The 22,881-nt window shown below is 43.2% G+C and overlaps 1 protein-coding gene across 1 annotated transcript in view; it reads right to left on the reverse strand.

Moving 5' to 3' along the window:
• Window positions 1-22,881, reverse strand: part of rufy3 (RUN and FYVE domain containing 3) — a gene marked incomplete at its 5' end in the record, with an annotated part of 33,809 nt that overhangs the window by 8,842 nt on the left and 2,086 nt on the right. The window contains 10 exons of the mRNA XM_084457371.1: window positions 411-578; window positions 1,147-1,230; window positions 2,162-2,254; window positions 2,378-2,447; window positions 2,539-2,604; window positions 3,054-3,118; window positions 4,131-4,254; window positions 4,448-4,549; window positions 6,352-6,469; window positions 6,739-6,912. Coding sequence (XP_084313497.1) covers window positions 411-578; window positions 1,147-1,230; window positions 2,162-2,254; window positions 2,378-2,447; window positions 2,539-2,604; window positions 3,054-3,118; window positions 4,131-4,254; window positions 4,448-4,549; window positions 6,352-6,469; window positions 6,739-6,912 — 1,064 coding nt within the window. The remainder of the gene's footprint in view (window positions 1-410; window positions 579-1,146; window positions 1,231-2,161; window positions 2,255-2,377; window positions 2,448-2,538; window positions 2,605-3,053; window positions 3,119-4,130; window positions 4,255-4,447; window positions 4,550-6,351; window positions 6,470-6,738; window positions 6,913-22,881) is intronic.

Genomic DNA, 22,881 nt, shown 5'->3' on the forward strand with positions numbered 1-22,881 from the left:
TCCAGGGTTCGGGTGTTACGTATCTCTGAGGGGAGAGAGTTCCAGAGGGAGGGGGCGTTACGTATCTCTGAGGGGAGAGAGTTCCAGAGGGAGGGGGCGTTACGCATCTTTGAGGGGAGAGAGTTCCAGAGGGAGGGGGCGTTACGCATCTCTGAGGGGAGAGAGGTCCAGAGGGAGGGGGCGTTACGTATCTCTGAGGGGAGAGAGGTCCAGAGGGAGGGGGCGTTACGTATCTCTGAGGGGAGAGAGGTCCAGAGGGAGGGGGCGTTAGGTATCTCTGAGGGGAGAGAGTTCCAGAGGGTGGGGGCGTTACGTATCTCTGAGGGGAGAGAGGTCCAGAGACTTGTGGGAGAGTTGCTGGTTGAGCTTGTACCTGTGACTTGTGGGAGAGTTGCTGGTTGAGCTTCTACCTGTGACTTGTGGGAGAGTTGCTGGTTGAGGCCTCGCAGGTCTTCCATCTGCTGTCTGAGCTCCACCAGGGCGTCCTGCTTCTCACAGATGTCCTTCTCCAGCATCTTCATGGACAGCTCCATCTCCTGCTTCATCCCTATCTGCACCTCCAGCTCCTTCTCAACGTCCTGGGAGACACAGAACAGCACAGCTGTTTCACAACCCCACCGCTCAGACGCTGGTAAAGACACCGTCCACCCAGGACAGAAACTCTCCACCCAGGACAGAAACTCTCCACCCAGGACATAAACTCTCCACTCAGGACAGAAACTCTCCACCCAGGACAGAAACTCTCCACCCAGGACAGAAACTCTCCACCCAGGACAGAAACTCTCCACCCAGGACAGAAACTCTCTTTTGAATTTCAGGCAAAAACTGCATAGCAAAACCCTTTAGTTAATATGTAACCTATTGTCTGAGGTTTCTCACAAACAAAATGCATTAATTAAAGCTAATTTCAATTAGGATGAAATTTGTAATGCAATGCTTGCAACATCCGTTTTATTTTTTTACAGATCTATTGGTGTATATTAAAATGTTTGACAGTAGTGAATGACATTTCACTTAAAAAAGTGCATCTGATGGAAATTCACAGATATGAGCATAAATGACCATTATGCTCTAGTATATTCTGGTGAGGAATTATTCAAATAATAATATAAATATCTGAACAAATAGAATAGGGGTGAACCTGACCAATCGAAGCTGGGTTTCCTCCTTGAGCTGCTTACGAGCCTCACCAAGGACCTGGCCGTCCACCCCTCCGTCCGCTCTCCACGCCTGGGAAAGGGTTAGGGTCAGGGTTACAATAACCACACTACACACTACACGCCTGGGAAAGACATGTTATAATAACCCCACTACACCCTCCACGCCTGGGAAAGACATGTTATAATAACCCCACTACACCCTCCACGCCTGGGGAAGACATGTTATAATAACCACACTACACCCTCCACGCTTGGGAAAGACATGTTATAATAACCCCACTACACCCTCCACGCCTGGGGAAGACATGTTATAATAACCACACTACACTCTCCACGCCTGGGAAAGACATGTTATAATAACCCCACTACACCCTCCACGACCGGGAAAGACATGTTATAATAACCACACTACACCCTCCACGCTTGGGAAAGACATGTTATAATAACCACACTACACAGCTCTTTACCATGTCCTCTCAAACTATTCATTGTACATTGCACTGCATTTTGTTGCTGTTTTTTGTATTTGCACAGTTTTTTTGTACTGCTTTGCACTGTAATGTCTTTGCACTGCCCTGTCCTGTTCTGCGCCCTGTCCTATGTCGTCTAAAACAGTGTTTGCCTTGACCCTAGTCAAATTCCTAGTACTGTATGTGTGAACCATATACATAGCAATAAAGATCTTGAATCTTGAATAATCACAACTACATGCCAATACTGATCAGTCACATTGCTTCGGTTAACGAATAACAGACAAATAAAGTTAGGAGTCCTCCATATAATTTATAAATTATCTGAGCACCGGACTAAATAAATAAAATATGTATGAGGGGCTGTGGTCGGTCAATGTCAGATGTAACAGTGCTCAGATTAAAACGTATTTCCATACGAATAAAATAGACGGGGGAACCCAGAACAGTGTGTGTAGCCAGTATGAACTATCTAGGTGTGTATTAGTTCCAGTGTGGTGGTGGATCTCAGGCTGAGAGGAGAGAGGAGACCTTGCGACTGGACTCCAGCTGGTAGGAGCTCTCCTCCTTCACGCGCTCCACGTCCTCCTGCAGCGTGATGATCCGGTTGTTTGCAACAGCGAGCTGTGGAGATCCGGGCACTGAATTAACAGGACTTCATTACCCAATAAGGACATATACTAAACATATACTACACTATTCGATGGTGGAAATGTGTTATCCAAGTAAAGAAGAGTATTAACACACCTCTTCTGTTAGTTTTGTGTTGGACTTTTCAAGCGCGTCCACTTTAGCTTGAAGATTATTTACTGATGCACTGGGAACAAGAGGGACAGCACACATCAGGGCAGGCTAGCCCCAGCCAAGCCGGCATGGAGAGGGTTCTTCAGAACCTGACCTGACAGTACCTTAAATGTCTGTTCAACTCCTCCACGTAGTTCTTCTGATCCAGGATTGCTGTGATCTGGCCATCGCTAGAGCAAGAGGGAGAAGTTCATGTGCAGTAGTTTGACTAAGGGCTGCAATACAGAACTCTGTCAAACATGTCTAACTTTCATTCTCCTTCCTCCCTCTTTTGAAGTTATCAGATCAAACGTGATCAGTCAGAACAACCAGCCGTCCTTCAGTCATTTATCAGACGGAAGGAAGGAAGGGAGGGAGGGAGGAAGGGAGGAAGGGAGGAAGGAAGAAAGGAAGGAAGGGAGGGAGGAAGGGAGGAAGGAAGAAAGGAAGGAAAGAGGGAAGGAAGGAAGGAAGCCCAAGGATATCCATATGTAGCTCTGCTCACACTTTGCAGATTTGAGCCAAATGAGAAATACTTTCACCTTTTGTTCCAGTATATTTAGTACTTTCTAATCACCTTTTCTGTAATGAAAGAGCCCCTGATATCAGTAGTTAAGAGATCAGTGGTTGAAGAACTCACCCCTCTGTGCTCTTGCTGCTGTGTCCACCATCTTTTAAATACATGGAAAAGTCTATAACCCCGACCTGCAGAGGGACAGCCAGGGGCAGAGAACAGAAACTCCTTAAGTGACACAATCACTGATTTTACACTAGTATAAGATCACTCCTTGATTAGTGTTTCTTTGTGTACCATACTGTATATCCTGTAGAGGACTTCGATTTCCTAGTTGAGGGACCCTTTAAAACGAGCACAGCTATGCCGAGCCCACCTAAAGGCATGACTAACTTTGTCACGGTTGGAAAACATATTATGACCTACAGTAGACATACACTATCTCCATCTATCCAATCTAGCCATACTCTATCTCTGATCTATCTAACATGATTGAACTACCTAAATTAGAGTTATCTGATCTTATCTTATGTACAAAGCAAAATGTACTTGGCTATGGGAAAAATGAATTGTAGGAACAAACACACACATAAACTAATGTACAGGGGTCCAATGAATATGCCACCTCCCACACACTTGATTCCATCGGGATGGAGACAACTAACAGAGAACAAACACCCACAGACCATGGGTGAAGAAATATAGTCCACCTACTCCCTTACAGAGCTAGTCAGTTAGTCAGTCAGTTAGTCAGTCAGTCAGCCAGTCAGTGTCCAAGGATTACATATGCTAAACATTTCAACTGTGCCGCAGGCAGTGAGTAGGTAGACAGGAGGAACGTCATGAGATAGAGGCCTTATAATGACCTGAGTGTCCAGGTCATGAGAGAGGCCTAATAATGACCTGAGAGTCCAGGTCATGAGAGAGGCCTAATAATGACCTGAGAGTCCAGGTCATGAGAGAGGCCTAATAATGACCTGAGAGTCCAGGTCATGAGAGAGGCCTAATAATGACCTGAGAGTCCAGGTCATGAGATAGAGGCCTAATAATGACCTGAGAGTCCAGGTCATGAGAGAGGCCTAATAATGACCTGAGAGTCCAGGTCATGAGAGAGGCCTAATAATGACCTGAGAGTCCAGGTCATGAGAGAGGCCTAATAATGACCTGAGAGTCCAGGTCATGAGATAGAGGCCTAATAATGACCTGAGAGTCCAGGTCTTCTCCCTTCATGCAGAGGTTGGCGTCGATGACATTCAGCCCCACCAGCAACCCAGCTATAACGGCTCCTTCCTCCTCCATCATCAAGGCGTTTGGCTCATAGAACTCACTAGAAGGGGGAGAGACACACATCTTCATCAAAACACAGTCTGAAATTCAGGAGCAGCCCCCCCACAATGGGGGAAAAACACCTTTGTGTTGTCTGTCTATTTCAAACTGTACTAGATTTGCACACGACACACCATCTGTAGACTGAAGATATCCGCTCTACTCGCCGGGGCTTGTCCAGCACGTCCCCTTACCTCAGAAGATCCTTCCTGTTGATGATGGTCTTCATGTAGTCAGAGAGCTTCTTCTGCATCAGGGCCAATCGCAGCCAGGCCCGCCCTCTTCCAAGGGGAGTTCTGTGATGAGACATCATTTTAGACCAATCAGAATAGTTAGGCAAGGCAAGGCAAGTTTATTTGTACAGCACATTTCAGCAACAAGGCAATTCAAAGTGCTTTACATGAGACATTAAAAGCATAGAAACGGAATGACAAAGGTGAGGAATGTTAGGTGTGAAAAACAGTAAAACTTAAAATACTGTACATATTCTCATTAAAGACCAGGGGAGATCTTTATTTATAATTTAAATTCCTATTCCTTGTTGATTTTCACTCCGCCGTAATTCAGGAAAACAGGTCCCCACAAAGTAAAGGATTCAATGATAATGACGGTATAAACATTCAAATTAACTCAGACTATCCTCATATTTTATTTGCTTTGGGTGCCCTGTGGAGTGTTTAAGTGAGTTGTAATTGTGGATATTTCCGGCGTTGCACTATCATTAGCATAATGTGTACGCTCACACGAAGGGCAGCATGGAAGCAGCGGAAAATTATCTCAATCAAATAACATAAAGTCGGAAATGAGGCTGTATGTCCAAAATCACAAACTACCCCCTTTAAGCTATCCATTATACAAACTACTCCTTTAAGCTATCCATTATACAAACTACTCCTTTAAGCTATCCGTTATACAAACTACCCCTTTAAGCTATCCATTATACAAACTACCCCTTTAAGCTATCCATTATACAAACTACCCCTTTAAGCTATCCGTTATACAAACTACCCCTTTAAGCTATCCATTATACAAACTACCCCTCTAAAGGAGAATGCTCGTTTTTGACAACCTGGACCTTATTTACGGCATATTATAAGACGTTTGACTCACCGAGATAACTTTGGTGTATTTCGGAGGCCTGTTGAAGAAATTTAAAATCCAGCGCGAGCCAGTATATCCATGTAATGGCGGCAGATGGGGCAATGAGAATGCAGCTACTAAAAAATCTATTTTCTGCCACGAAACGGTTGTTTTCATCAGTCTGTCTTTATGAATCGCTAGTTGTGCTTACATCGAGCGAGGGCTTGTTGTGGTTTTTCACATGCCTCTGTAATATGATCTTTAGAAACGTTTTTATAAACGAAATAGCTTCCCCCCTTGCTCCAGCACGCATGCGCACAGCACGCAAACTGACTATTGTCCGTCTGTAGGCTACACTCGCGGCTCACATTCTCTATGCTACGATCGGCGTCCATCATATTCTAAGTCATCTTCTATATCCTCAAAATCTGATAAATAATCAAGGCATATTGCACACAATATTCCAGGCACCAACAAGCCGATCATAGAGTAGAGAATGTGAGCCGCGCGTGTAGCCTACGGACGTAACGGAAATAGCCAGTCTGTGCGCTGTGCGCATGCGTGCTGGAGCAATTGGGGAAGCTATTTCGTTTCTTAAGACGTTTCTAAAGATCATATTACAGAGGCATGTGAAAAACCACAACAAGCCCTCGCTCTATGTAAGCACAACTAGCGATTCATAAAGACAGATTGATGAAAACAACCATTTCGCCGTCATTACATGGATATACTTGGCTCGCGCTGGATGATAAATTTCTTCTACATGCCTCCGAAATACACCAAAGTTATCTTGGTGAGTCAAACGTCTTATAATATGCCGTAAATAAGGTCCAGGTTGTCAAAAGCGAGCATTCTCCTTTAAGCTATCCATTATACAAACTACCCCTTTAAGATATCCATTATACAAACTACCCCTTTAAGCTATCCATTATACGTTCATTACAACAACAAAAATATTTCATTGCATAAGCCATGTGAATTCAGACTGCTGTGTTGACATCATCCCATGCACACTTACTTGAGACCAGGAAGATCTTTCACACTGGCTGTGATCTCCCCCGCCTCCGGGGTCAGCTTCTCCACCAGCTCCAGGGCCCCCCAAAAAGACTTGTTCTGGCCAAGGAACGTCTTCTTTGCTACATAACGGGGAAGAGTGAGGCTCATAGAGTGATCGCAGCATTGTGATTAACACCGATAACTGTTGCTGAGAAAAATGTGCGACACCATACATGAACCAATTCTACTCCCAGCAGAATCAACCACTACTACTTTTCACAAGAAGAAACGTTCATAGATCAGCATTAATCTAAGTCGAGTCGAACTAGACTACAGACATTGGATGAAATGAACACCGAAAAAATCTACAATTACACTATAAGGAAAGATGAAGTGAAGTCTTGCGTACTTTTCAAGCCGTGTTTCAGACAGTGCTCCATCACCACAAAGAACTGTTGGAGAGGCGCGTAGTCGGAGTCCAGGGTCCGGCCCAGGTTCAGCGCCGACTCGATCAGACCCTTGATGCTCAGCTTGGCCATGTTCATCAGGTTGAGCCTCTCGATAGCGATGGGGTCCTTGGGATCTGGAAAGAAATGAGCAGGAAGTGACCTCAGCTAAATAGGTCTTGGCTGGCACAGTGGTACATGTTGCGGCGGCAACGTCAAAAGCGTAACTAGGTCTGTCAGCGGCTGACCTTAGAGCCGCCCAGCGTGTGACTTCAGGCAGCCAGAGCTTTCTCTGCAAGGCTAGTCCAGGCTCAGAGCCATCTTTAGCATGGTACTGTATAAGCTAAATCACAACATATCATCAACAGACAAGCAGATTTTTTTACATGGGCTGTTTTAATCCTAACCTGACGCGCCAGATGGTTTGGTTAGTTTCTGTTGGAAACTGTTTGGTAAAGGGCAGTCCGTTTAAAAAATACTGAACCATCTGTCAATCATCGACTATCACGTGCTAACTTCAACCACTTCTTGCTGTCATCACACCTAAACCTGTCCAGCGTAGCTGTTTCCATTTCAAATTCTTCAGTACCAATGCTGACTGGCAAGGTCGTTTTCTGATCTGGCACAAACGTATCTCTCTGGAGAGTATCCAGACTGATTTGCAAGAGAAACATAATGTGAGCTCGCGATATCAGGATGGTCTCACGAGGCTAGTTTAATCCACTAAATGATATAATAATATATAATAATAATAAAAAATATATTTTTTTATAGAGAAAAGCCATTAGGTGTTCAAGCTTGCTAACTTGATCTTGATTGCCAATAGTGTCTGATTCCCCTTCAAGATCAAAAATTCCAAATACTTCCGTGACAATTCACTCAGCAACACGGGTCTCTTATAGCCTACACTACCGGCTATATCACAGGTCTATTATAGCCTACACTACCGGCTATATCACAGGTCTATTATAGCCTACACTACCGGCTATATCACAGGTCTCTTATAGCCTACACTACCGGCTATATCACAGGTCTATTATAGCCTACACTACCGGCTATATCACAGGTCTATTATAGCCTACACTACCGGCTATATCACAGGTCTATTATCACCTACACTACCGGCTATATCACAGGTCTATTATCACCTACACTACCGGCTATATCACAGGTCTATTATAGCCTACACTACCGGCTATATCACAGGTCTATTATAGCCTACACTACCGGCTATATCACAGGTCTATTATAGCCTACACTACCGGCTATATCACGGGTCTCTTATAGCCTACACTACCGGCTATATCACAGGTCTATTATAGCCTACACTACCGGCTATATCACAGGTCTATTATAGCCTACACTACCGGCTATATCACAGGTCTATTATAGCCTACACTACCGGCTATATCACAGGTCTATTATAGCCTACACTACCGGCTATATCACAGGTCTATTATAGCCTACACTACCGGCTATATCACAGGTCTATTATAGCCTACACTACCGGCTATATCACAGGTCTATTATAGCCTACACTACCGGCTATATCACGGGTCTCTTATAGCCTACACTACCGGCTATATCACAGGTCTATTATAGCCTACACTACCGGCTATATCACAGGTCTATTATAGCCTACACTACCGGCTATATCACAGGTCTATTATAGCCTACACTACCGGCTATATCACAGGTCTATTATAGCCTACACTACCGGCTATATCACGGGTCTCTTATAGCCTACACTACCGGCTATATCACAGGTCTATTATAGCCTACACTACCGGCTATATCACAGGTCTATTATAGCCTACACTACAGGCTATATCACAGGTCTATTATAGCCTACACTACCGGCTATATCACGGGTCTCTTATAGCCTACACTACCGGCTATATCACAGGTCTATTATCACCTACACTACCGGCTATATCACAGGTCTATTATAGCCTACACTACCGGCTATATCACAGGTCTATTATAGCCTACACTACCGGCTATATCACAGGTCTATTATAGCCTACACTACCGGCTATATCACGGGTCTATTATAGCCTACACTACCGGCTATATCACAGGTCTCTTATAGCCTACACTACCGGCTATATCACAGGTCTATTATAGCCTACACTACCGGCTATATCACAGGTCTATTATAGCCTACACTACCGGCTATATCACAGGTCTATTATAGCCTACACTACCGGCTATATCACAGGTCTATTATAGCCTACACTACCAGCTATATCACAGGTCTATTATAGCCTACACTACCGGCTATATCACAGGTCTCTTATAGCCTACACTACCGGCTATATCACAGGTCTATTATAGCCTACACTACCGGCTATATCACAGGTCTATTATCACCTACACTACCGGCTATATCACGGGTCTCTTATAGCCTACACTACCGGCTATATCACAGGTCTCTTATAGCCTACACTACCGGCTATATCACGGGTCTATTATAGCCTACACTACCGGCTATATCACGGGTCTATTATAGCCTACACTACCGGCTATATCACAGGTCTCTTATAGCCTACACTACCGGCTATATCACAGGTCTATTATAGCCTACACTACCGGCTATATCACAGGTCTATTATAGCCTACACTACCGGCTATATCACAGGTCTATTATAGCCTACACTACCGGCTATATCACAGGTCTATTATAGCCTACACTACCGGCTATATCACAGGTCTATTATAGCCTACACTACCGGCTATATCACAGGTCTATTATCACCTACACTACCGGCTATATCACAGGTCTATTATAGCCTACACTACCGGCTATATCACAGGTCTATTATAGCCTACACTACTGGCTATATCACAGGTCTATTATCGCCTACACTACCGGCTATATCACAGGTCTATTATCGCCTACACTACCGGCTATATCACAGGTCTATTATAGCCTACACTACCGGCTATATCACAGGTCTATTATAGCCTACACTACCGGCTATATCACAGGTCTATTATCGCCTACACTACGGGCTATATCACAGGTCTATTATCACCTACACTACCGGCTATATCACGTGATCCTACCCAGAGCTGCAGTGGCGGCAACAGTCAGATGTAGTCCCGCAAAAATGTATTGTGGCGAATATTTTGTATGTAATGACCTTCCAACTCTCCTCCGCGCTAACTGCCACACTGACACCATAGAGCTCAATACAGTTATCCTACTGTAAGCTACCTGGAAAAGTAATGCAAGTGATGGAAGAATCTAGGCAATAGACTAATGTAGAATAGGCAACCTATGGAACTATGAGCTCCCTAAATTTTCCATCTATCAAAGACATCTCCAGTGAAGTAGCTACATGATTGTCAGCCTCTGTGGGGCTTGGTGAGTGCTATGCTTGCTCATTGTCGTGTTGCTTTTTTTTTTTTTAACACATTGAGTTCATTTTTGTGCATCAGCGCCCAGGTTAATAAACAACAACTATGATTTGTAAAATACTAAGCATGTGATCAATACAAGACACGCACTAGGCAGCGAGTGACAGTCTCGCAAGAGCAGCGCTATCAGACTTCCCTTGTCACATAATGAGTCTAGAGCAACCCTCAGCATTCTTTCACTTTTTAAATCCAACAGAAGCAGTTGTAAATACGCTACCACATCCGTGTATGTTTAATTTATCAACTATAGGCAAATTATGGAAAATTCTGCAATGTTGCACGTTTTAAAGTTGTTTCCATTTTTATTTGGCTAACTTATTCCGTGATTCCGTCCGCTGAAATCATAGGGCCCTACTTCAAGCTTTAGGCCTATTTCTGATTGGCAGGTTTAGATTGACTGACAACCTAGAAAGAGCCAATCAGAACCTTAACTTGCCAACGGGACTTGAAACCCAGAGGCCTATAGGCATGGATATATTAGGCCTACCTAATATTATTATAACATGTCCGGTTATCATTTTGTAATTAAGAGGTAGCTTTGCCTACCTTAATCAAAAGACAAAGAATACAGTGTAAATGCATATGTAATAGGCCTATAAAATAATGAAAATCAGTAGGCTATTTTATAGGATTAGGCTTTTATTTTTATTTTTAAAACCACAATAGAAAGGTGTCATCGTCATGTGCACATCCCTAGTCCAGGGTCTATGTGCACATCCCTAGTCCAGGGTCTATGTGCACATCCCTAGTCCAGGGTCTATGTGCACATCCCTAGTCCAGGGACTATGTGCACATCCCTAGTCCAGGATCTATGTGCACATCCCTAGTCCAGGGACTATGTGCACATCCCTAGTCCAGAGTCTATGTGCACATCCCTAGTCCAAAACATCAAAACAGGTATGTCAACTATCACACAGACTTTCAGAGCAGTTTAGCCAAAAAGGATCTTACAATATGTAGACTTAACCCAGTCTGTGTTTTGGTGAATTCTGTCAAGTGCAAACCTTTGCAATTTCATTATTTAACCAATTAATCCTGCCAAAAACATATCTATAATATTCCATGGACTTCAATGTCTGAGCTAGGCCTACTAATCTCAAAATCGCTACGACGAGTCACTTACCTCTTAAAGGTGGGATAACCTTTTTATGTAGACTAAAAAAAGTAAAATACAAATTAAAAAAAACATCCACAGGGCTTTTAGAAAGGTGCAGAAAAAAGTATTGCTCCGCCCCCGAAAAAATATTGATAAATATTGATAAATGTAATATTATGAATTTATAATTAAAAGAATGTTGACAGGTCTGAAATTAATGTTGTGTTTATTTGTCTGAGCCAAAAAGGATGACTGAGGAGAGTGAATGAGGCTACTGACCCAGTTCAGCTCATAGTAAAACCCCCCTTTACAACAGTGGAGTCCAAGGGCTTAGGCAGACTGACAGTCTGTTAGCTACTATTGAGCTGGACTGGTTTTTATGATATAACAGTATAAAAAGGCAGTAAGTTACCATAATTCCACAATACAATACACAACACAATAAATAATTAATAATGACAATTAAAAAGTGAAGAAGAACCGATAAAGATTACCGTTTAAGTGCCGAATCGATTAAGCAGTATCGGTAAGAGTAGTAGTACTGTTACTAGTACTATTATCTTAATGATACCCATCCCTAATGATGACGTATCTGTCAGGAGCGATCAGGAGTGTTAATACTATTGGCTCACAAGCCTTATTAGTTGTTTTTTTTTAAGGTTTTTTTTATGATTCGTCTACATAAATGCACATAAAGCACCTTTAAAATCATTCAGTGTCATTTAGCAATGACAATGAATGATGTATTAAACATGAGCACAAGCATGAGCATTATGTTTAATTCATAAAAGCTAGAAAGTTGGTAGACTTAGCCTAAATGTCATCAATGTCATGAGGCCTTGTTATACATGTTGGAGCGTTGTGGAGTAGGGGTGAGTCCGTGTACACGTTTATACTTGTACACGTTTTTGAGATCATAAACGTTATTAAAAAATCACTACACGAAAAACGTTTTAAAATTATTATTATTTTTTTTTTCAGGGGTGGGGTGATACTAATTGTTGACTGTGGTGATATATGCTGTCATTTTACTGTGTATTCGTTTAATTTAATTCCTTCATTTATTTAGTCTAAATATAATATTTGATGTCAGCTGGCGCATATGCACTCCACGTTAGTCAATGCAATGGCGACCAACGGCAGCAACTCGCAATGCGCTGCTAGTGCTAGTCAGATGAGCTTCGCATGGACGTTTTTTGAAAAGATTGGGGAGTCAGGAGACAAAGTTAAATGCACACTTTGTGACACACAATTAGTGTACAAAAACAGCACAAGGTCGATGGTAAATCATCTTAGGTGGAAACACCCAAACAAGCTAGACCACCGAGACGAAGCCGGAACCAGGAAAATGTACGAAGATTGTTCCAGTGCTGTTAAGCGCCAGCTCGCTGAAGTGCTTTACACAGCGATAACAACAGACAGCTGGACCTCTGTGAGCACGGCCTCTTACTTGACAGTGACATGTCACTACTTAGACAAGGACTGGAAAATGCAGTCGCGCGTATTGGTCACCCTCTGCATGGAGGAGAGGCACACAAAAATGCATGGAGGAGAGGCACAGAAAAATGGAAAGGTAGGCTAATAATACTTTTATTTTATTGGGCATGTAGGCTATTCTATTCGAAATCAGTGCTTTATTTTGGACGTCATAACTCACAAATGCATAAATCGAAAATATTAAATGGGCGATTTCAAAGATAAGCTTAGATTTGTATTATTCTGTTTTACAGCTGCAAAGCGAGACTGGTGTGCCTAATGTGATATAAAGAGCCGTCGAAAGCAGAAGGAAAGAAATCAGCTTGTCTCAGTTTCATCTTACACTTGCCTATGTTTTACATATAATAGGCCTATATAATTTAAAATGTTACTAGGCCTAATAGATATTTGTTGGCAACCAGCAGCCCTAAAGAAGTTGAGGAGAGAAGAAAGCATAAGGAAAGAAATCCCTGCCTCTCCGTTTTGCGTTCATCTTACACTTGCCAATGTTTTTATTTAATTTTGTACATACAATATATTATTTAAAATGCCAGTAATAGTTAATTGTTGGCAATCAATAAAGGAGTTGAGAAGGGAGAAGGTGTCTGTTAACTGTAGGCCTAACCTCCACATTGCGCTGTAGTGCTGTGTCTGACCGATGGCCAACAGCCACACAGCACACATCAGTTCAAGTGCAAGTCAGCGTTAGTATAGTACTTGCGGTTGTGTATAATGCAATAGCGCCACCCAGCGGTGAAACTGTGTACACGTTTACACGCAAAATAATCCCCACTCTAAACGTTTAGAAATTTTTGTACACGAACTCACCCCTATTGTGGAGGTGAACCTGGCAGAGAATGGTATAGAGCCCAGTAATAGACCTATCAGGAGGCCACTGGGCTCCCAGCTGGTCCCAGCCACAGGTCCACTCTACCAGCTGGTCCCAGCCACAGGTCCACTCTACCAGCTGGTCCCAGCCACAGGGCCACTCTACCAGCTGGTCCCAGCCACAGGGCCACTCTACCAGCTGGTCCCAGCCACAGGGCCACTCTACCAGCTGGTCCCAGCCACAGGGCCACTCTACCAGCTGGTCCCAGCCACAGGGCCACTCTTTCAGCTGGTCCCAGCCACAGGTCCACTCTACCAGCTGGTCCCAGCCACAGGTCCACTCTACCAGCTGGTCCCAGCCACAGGGCCACTCTACCAGCTGGTCCCAGCCACAGGGCCACTCTACCAGCTGGTCCCAGCCACAGGGCCACTCTACCAGCTGGTCCCAGCCACAGGGCCACTCTTTCAGCTGGTCCCAGCCACAGGGCCACTCTTTCCAGGTCATAGACAGGAAACAGGACAGAATGGGAGGCCATTTTCAATTAAATCAGGCACAGAAAATGTGAGGGACTGAAAAGGAGAGAAGATGAGTGGGTAGGAGCAGGGATGTGTGTGGGGGGTGCTGCTGTGTGGCACGCAGGCATGCTTCTGACGGTTGGCACAAAGACAGCCTCCCCATACTAGACTTTGCAGATCTCCACCTCTGAACATCTGTAGACGCTGCAGCGGGGAAAACCAACGCTACCAATAAGGCGGGTCCTCCAATAGGGTGAAGGACCCGCCTTACCGGAAATGATGTCCTCCCCCTATCTACGTCCCTAGTGAAACAAACTGGAGTAGAGAATCAAAACATTGGAAGTGCAGGTGTTTTTCAATCTCTCAAATTGTTTCCACCCACTTTTAGCAACGTAATCTGGATGAATGTCTTCAGTCTGTAGTTCAGCGCAGCGTTGAGAGACAGACTCATGAGTCTAGCACAAACATACAGCAAAACTGGCTCAAGGCCAATTTATGCTTTGTAAGACAAGTGTCATACAACATGTCTCACATGGCAATCAGACACTTTTTGCATTTGCTAAGCAATTTGTGCAACTTTTCAGAAGCTTTTATACAGCCAGCCAATCAGACTATGCGGACAATCTATGATGGCTTCTGCAATCTTACATAATTAAGGAGATGGGACACTCCAATCAGACATAGTGTCTGACGGCCGCCATTTTCGTTTATGACAGTCAATGTCTCATGAAGCATAAATTGTCCTTCAGGCTTTGAGATGGGGCCCAGTGCAGAGATGGCGTCCAGACGGCCTCGGGGCAGGAGGGGACAGGCTGGACCTGGGAAGCTGCTATACGCACCTTTCAACTCATCAAGCATTTGCATGTGCTCCAGCAAATCTGAGAAATCTTCCCATGAGTCTTTGCAAAGTGCAATGGAAAAGAAAAAAGAGAACAGGAACAGTGTCATGCTGGGTACCATGAGAACACAAGCTACAGGAAAGGGAAGTACGAATGTGCCCAATGGCAGCACCAGTAACAGCAACCAGGCAAATGAAATGATGTCACACTGAATCACTATCTGAGAATCTGGATAAACGGCAACAATAAAAAAATAAAATGAATAACTTGTTTAAGTATTAGAATTTGGCTAATTCAGGCATGTAGTTTTCATTTTCCCCTGCTGTGTAGCATTTCCATGGGTGACACTGAATAGTGGGCAGACATTGAGATAAAGTCGAATGTGCCAGGAGTTACAGCCCAGCACTGATGATAAGTTATTCAAGTGTGGTCAAGACTAGTGGCATATGTCAACTAGAAGAGCACACACCAAAAAACCCTTATACCCAGTAAAGTCCCTACAAGTAAGCAGGGACAGGTGAAAGCATGGGCCTAACCCTAACCCTTAACCCTAACCCTTAACCCTAACCCTTATACCCAGTAATGTCCCTACAAGTAAGCAGGGACAGGTGAAAGCATGGGCCTAACCCTAACCCAGGGACAGGTGAAAGCATGGGCCTAACCCTAACCCAGGGACAGGTGAAAACGTGGGCCTAACCCTAACCCAGGGACAGGTGAAAACGTGGGCCTAACCCTAACCCTACCCAGAGGCGTTCGCTCGCCTAGAGCACCACCTTCTGCTGGGCGCTGATCGCCCTCAAAGGAAAACAGAATTTCCTTGCTCATTTTCTGCGTTGAGGTAACAAATGAACAAATGATGAAAGAAAGAAATACACTCTGCACCCCTGTTCCTCACAGTTTTTCATCTGATTTGGCTTGCACTTAAGTACTGTTCACACTGGGGATTGGTTACCTTTTGAAGTCCCAACACAGACAGCCCAAGTTCGGGACATAAGTGCCAGAGATTGCTAGACTGATTGACTGATGGACAGATGTCAAGAGGCAGATGTCCATTTTCACATTTTATTTCATAATGAAAATGTCTGAGCCTTCAGCAAGGAAGAACACTGAGAAAGGAGGAGAAGAAAGCCCAATATAGAGGTAGGCTGTCGTCTTATGTTTAAAATGTTTTTTGTGTGTAGACGTTTCATTTTGTAGTAGCTAGCTAGCTAAGTAGCAATAAAGCTAATTTTAGATAATCAGGGTTTGAGTGATGTGGGAGCCAATAGGAGCTGAGCTCCCATAAGGAGGGGTCTGAACTCCCATGAAAGCAGTAACATCATATGTCTGTGGGGGTCGCTAATACATGAACAACAACCATTATTTTAATCACAAATAATGCATTTTTCAATGCAATGAATATTGCTTACATTAATGAGATACATCACTAAATCATAATCTCGCCTAGGGCATCAAGATGGATAGAGCAGGTCCTGTGTCTAAGATAGGCTTTTACAGGTGCATTCCCAAAAATTAGAATATTGTGAAAAAGTTAATTATTTTCCGTAATTTAATTCAAAAAGTGACACTTTTATGTATTCTAGATCCATTACACAAAGTGAAATATTTAAAGCCTTTTTTGTTTTAATCTTTATGATTGCACAGTATGTTCAGTATGTTCATAGATACACTCAATACTTGGACTATTGCACAAATTACTGCATCAACGTGGAGCGTGGCATGGAGGCAATCAGGCTTGAAATATTTCACTTCATGTGTAAAGAATCCATAATATGAGTCACTTTTTGAATTAAGTTACGGAAAATAATGAGCGTTTCCACAATATTCAAATTTTTTGAGAGGCACCTGTATTTTCTGAGATCTGCTTAACTCGGCATGCAAGGGCCACATCTGTGTCCTCCCCCAGGACAGGATGGGGAAGGGGCTTTGTAATGGATAACCTGAACAGCATGATGTTAATTTCTAGTAAATCACATTAAAATTAGAATGCTCCACTGACAGAGATGGGATTTAGCATGGACACAGAACAGAAACCCTGTGACACCAACACAAGGATATTTTTGTGGAAAAAAACATTTTATTAAATCCCCCAAAATATAGGTCCATCAACAGTGACACGAAATGAAACAAAAAAAGAGATGAAAAAGAAAAAAAAAAGTTTGGTCCCTCCCCCATTGGTATTTACACAATCATATCTTGAAAAGTGAAAGAGATGAGAGAGAACATGTTTGGCCAAGCCTATCAGTAACAGCAATGTGCTGTCGCAAAGAGAATTGGCAAAACAAACATACTATTTTCTAATGGAGGCTGGAAAACTAACTTGGACATCCAGGTCTGAGCCAGAGAGCCACAGTGAAAGGTGGAGTCACTAGTAGTAAACAGGAGTCTGTGGTAGGCCTTCTATATCCAATATGGCTGCTGAGACGGCTTATTTACAAACAAGTGGTGTAACCCTGCTCAACAAAGTAGACGCTGCATCTACAAGAAAATTGCACTGTCCCCCGGCCTTCCGCTATGGGCTAGAGCCTTCATGGTTCTACATTACTAGAGGTCAGCCTAAAGAGGCCTGCAAACACCCCCTAACTGAGCATTATGCCAGCGCACATTACAGTAAGTCCCCCCACCCCCTTTCCCGGCATGCCAGACACCTACCTTCGTGGGCTGGCTCGGGGTCTGGGGTAAGGGAGATATCGTTGAGCTCGCGCAAACAGAGCCATTCTCCGTCCACCGACACGCGGAAGTTGCAAAGGTAGATGGTCTCCCGGGCGGCCTGCGTGATCTTGTCTGTGGTGGGGGTCGGGGCGTCGCTCTGAGGCGTCAGATCAGACATGATGACTCAGCTGATGCTAGGCTACGACAGCAGCAACACAGGGTTGGGGGGGAAGAGCACGGCTCTCTCTCCAACAAGCCGGGGGGATGGGAGCAGAGGAAAAATACCCTCCAAGCGCTACCAGAGAAGCCCTCACAATCCACGGGGGAAAAAGGGAAAAGCAAAACAAAGGGCCAAAGACGACAAATGGATAGGCAAAAGACGGCAGCCCTGGGAAGCTCCTGAAAAGGATGCTGTTGTTTTTTTTCCTCCTCCTTTCTGTCTCTGTGCCTCCCCCCTCTCTTCTCCCCCAACGGATGAGTAAGGAGAAAAAGCTGCCGGCTCAACAAAGAACGCCCTGCCCTCTAAAACCTGCTCCTGTCTCAGACCAGCCTGGGGAATCAGTGCCTGTCTCCGCTGGAAATCACAGCCCTCCTCCGAGCAGCTCGCTCTGCATGCAGCTCGCTCTAATTGGATGGGTTGTGCGCAGTCTGTGCACTGGGATGGGTGTCGACCAAGATGGCGGAATAATGAGCCTAGTAGAGGCTCAGAGCGTCACATGAGCAGATGGTGCATGCGTAAAAAAAGGAGGGGGTGGGATTCCCACGATGCCCATTGAACGCTGGTGATGCAGGAAAGGACTCATCCCTCTCTCGAGCATCGGGGAAAGGACTCATCCCTCTCTCGAGCATCGGTGAGGTCTTCCGAGCTGGAAGAGGGGCTACTAATCGAAACAATACTTTTTCTGCAGTGACTTAAGCCTAATGGCCTGCTACAGGGAACATGTTTCAGTTTAACATACAGCTCTGATGAATATGGTAGGGATACAGAATTTATAGGAGTTGGAATTGAAATGGAAGGAGATAGGCCAGGCTACCTAGAATTACATTTCACACATACTGTATATATGTATAATATACATATTGTATATATGAATCTAACACATTCTTGTAGATGAACCATATGCATACTGGGAAATATATGCAATCCACCAAGTAAAAAGAGTGTGTATATAAAATTACATGTTTTGCCACCTTTTTGTTTACCTATATAGTCTATATAATTTGTTTAAGTGATATAGTTTATATCACTTAGTTTACCCCAATTGAATTGTGCACTAGTGCACAGTGCCCGTGGGGCCGTCATGGTTTGTCCTGTTCCATCTATCCATCTACCCATCTATCTATCCAACTATCCATCCATCCATGGATGGCGTGGTAGATATCCCTTCACTGAACAGGCAACATCTGGTCCCAATGTGGTGTCTGGCTATCATAAACAGGAAACTGGACTTCATATGTTGCACAGAAAACAGCAGTATCCTACACTTCGTTCACGGCTAGCTAGCGATATCAGGTAAAGCAAACTATGGGATTAGCTAGTTTATGGCTAGCTATATCAGGTAAAGCAAACTATGGAATTAGCTAGTTTATGGCTAGCTAGCAATATCAAGTACAGTAGGCTATGGGATTAGCTAGTTAGGGTGGCTGTCAAAGCTGCCGCTCTTTAATGTTGCTATAGTTACGGCTTGATAGCACATTAATTTAGATCGGTGATTAAACTTCAGCCTAACTACGTGTGCATTATACGGTTTTAACGCACACCTGCTGGCCAATCAGAAATCACCCAGGCCATGGTAGGAATTTCAAATAATGTTTTCAAATGTCCAAATACTGAACTGAGCTGAATTGTGCTCTGAATACCAACATACCGAACGAATAGTGGAATACTCTAATTACTCGGGCCAGCCCTAGACAACATTCTGTTGCCTGATCAAAATGTGGCAAACAACTTCAACAAAGCCAACATAAAATAAAATAAAAGGCAAGACATTTACAACACAAACATTAAAATCTCAGCACCTCTGAATGGACAGCGCTTTGAAATGCATGCCAAAGCTCATTGAGTCAATGGAGTGCCGGAGTATAAGGAAAGCAACATTGTCTTGTATTTCACTTCATTTTGCTTTTTTTTTTTTCCTTTGATTTTTTTTCTCAGGGACGATGCAAACAGGTTAGAAACTTGAAACAGATGAGTTGAATATAGGATTTCTAGCCAAGAATAATTTGCAAACCCTGTCCCTGGTTTTCTACTCTAAAATGGTCATGACATCATCAATGCAAAAATAAAAAATATAAAGGTTGGCACATAAACAATAATTAAAATACTTCATACAATACATATCACACAATACAATAGCTACATCACATTACACGTTAACTGGTTAGTTCCCGGTTATATCAATCAATCAAAATAATACCTATCCCTAATCCCTATGATGAGGTAACATTTTTAAAAGGTAAAAAATATTGATAAAGAAACTTGTCAGGGAATCAAGGGTTAGCTTCATCCAGTTATCATCATAGGTGAACTGACTCGAGACTAATGCCGGGCTCACACTACAGGATCAGAAATCTGGTGGCATCACGCACATAAGGACAATCTTAACATATGTTCTTCTCTGTAATCTCAAACATGCAAACACGACAAGATTTGACAATAATGGCTCATCACACACTACAGGATATTATCGTGCCCGAGGGAGAAACAAGCCACTGGTCTCGCCATCTTGCTTGTAAAGTAGTGACGTAATAATCAAAATATCAAACATATCTGATATTCTCGGGGCGGTCCCGATGAGTCTGCAAGCCGATCGGGAGGTATAAGATTGGATCTGTATACCCTTCACATTACAAGATCATCTGGGCCGAACATCGGTAAGACCAATGTTCCGGACCAGATTTCTCCTCCGATTGTCGGGAGGGGTAAATCGGGATAAACCAGACCAAAAATCCTGTAGTGTGAGCCGGGCATAAAGTCACTGGCCCGAATGTTGAACCCTGCTACACTGCAAAAAAAAATATTATGGAGGGTGGACATATTTTCCCCCATTCATTCTCTCAGAGTCAAGAGAACAACAAGAAGCGAACAAAACGTTCTGTTTGGGACTATTTTGTTAAAACATGAATGAAGTGCGCTGCAAAATATGCAACGCTATCTTAAAATTAAGCAGCAGTACTATGACAATGCAGGCAGTACCACATATGTTGTAAACATCCACAAGCCATATTTCGTCTCAGACTGAGTGCCTATTTTTTTTGTCTAGCTAATAGGGTTAATAATGTTACTCTTATCTAACGTTATGGCTCTAGCCATGTTTTTTCCCCATAATGTTACTGCAAAGGATATTAAGTCTGCCGGTGGAAGATGCTTTCAAATCCATACCTACCAAAACGGAATGACCAGCTTAGCTGAATTAAGAAACTTTGCTGCTTGGCCTTTCAACTGCATATGACAACTGTGTAAATGTGTCCTTATACAACGGTTAGGTCTGGTTCTTGATTCTGATTGGCTGGACTCCGCTTCGCGTCGTGCCTAACAACGCCCCCTAGCTGTTATAAAATCACTATAACACACGGCCTCTCGTGGTTTATTGATTAATTCTAACCAGCTCGCTGTAGACTGTAGTCTGTATTGTCAGTGGTCTCTTATGGGAGTGATGCTGCAGGGTAGCCAGGGTAACGTTAAACATCCTGTGTTTGAATATGCGGCGGTATTTTTAATAGTTCATGGATTTACGTTGTTTATAGCCTATTTAAGATTATAAGTTAACCGAAAATAAACGATATACATATGTATACTAGTATACATCCAAGCAACTGTCACAAAGTACCCCATGTTTTAAATAGCCAAACCAGACTTGAAGCGAGATGAGCAACGAGTGAAAATTGGCTTCCGCTGAATGTTGGTTAGAAAGATAGAGGAACTTTATTGCAGACACGCAGGTCCATATAAAACATTATATAACACTTTCATAAATGTACAATTCGTCTAGGCTATTTTTTGCATGGTAGGCTATTATTTCTTTCACTTTATTATTTGCATCATTCTTTGTGAACCAATGTTTGAATAAATTTGCCTTCGAACGTTATTGTCCTCTCTGACATCCGCTGTCTTTATGTGAAATCTAGTTTTAGCCTACTGAAACATTACAGGCTATAGGCTAGCCTAGCCTAATCTTCTTCAATTAAACAAAATAAATCACATGGATATCTTTGCTAAGTAATAAGCTGTAAGGACAGGCTGAACTACTGTTTTGCACTGGCAAACAATGTGTGACAGCCCTGCGCAACGCGTGCAAATTGGCTGCCGCTGAGTGGTTGGGAAACATCAAGAATAGTCATGCATCTTAGCTTGCATAGTTTGAGAAACATCCTCAATTTTTCTAACTAGCACTTGTAGAATCTTGGAAATTCTGTTTTTAGACTAGTCGTGTAATCGGTTACAAAAACACCATCTAGTCGTCAGTGAAAATAGTCGCTGCGTACATCCCTACTACACATACGTTTCTTTAAAAAATAAAATAAAGAAAAAAGAAGAAAAAAAGGCAGTCCGTTACACTTTCTTTGTCTTGGAGTTCCGTCCGCCCTGCAAAACATTGCACTAGTGCTAAATAAAACATACAGTAACAGAAAACGCAGTGTCAAGACTGATTTCTGGGCTTGTGCTAGCGACATTTCAAACTGAAATGGAAAAGTAACCGACTATCCTACAATTACATATCAGAGTCTACCTTCGTATTTTGAGCGTGTTATGTACATATTTAGTTATATAAAAACGACCACAAACCATCACTATGAATTCTGTGAAGTGCCGCCCTGAAAATATAGCTTGGCGATGCCACGTCATTGTGTGATAATCCCATATTACTGTAGCACGTTAGCTACTGTAGCTACATAGGAGTTGGGTTAGCCCTAACCCTAACCCATAGGAGTTGGGTTAGCCCTAGTCCTAACCCTAACCCTGACCCTAACCCTTACCCTAACCCTGTAGCTACACAGGAGTTGGGTTAACCCTAACCCTAACCCATAGGAGTTGGGTTAGCCCTAACCCTAACCCTAACCCTGACCCTGACCCATAGGAGTTGGGTTAGCCCTAACCCTAACTAGGGGTGAGTCCGTGTACACGTTTATACTTGTACACGTTTTTGAGATCATAAACGTTATTAAAAAATCACTACACGAAAAACGTTTTAAAATTATTATTATTTTTTTTTTCAGGGGTGGGGTGATACTAATTGTTGACTGTGGTGATATATGCTGTCATTTTACTGTGTATT

Source organism: Borostomias antarcticus, assembly GCF_949987555.1.
Source record: "Borostomias antarcticus genome assembly, chromosome: 23".
Lineage (NCBI taxonomy): Eukaryota > Metazoa > Chordata > Actinopteri > Stomiiformes > Stomiidae > Borostomias > Borostomias antarcticus.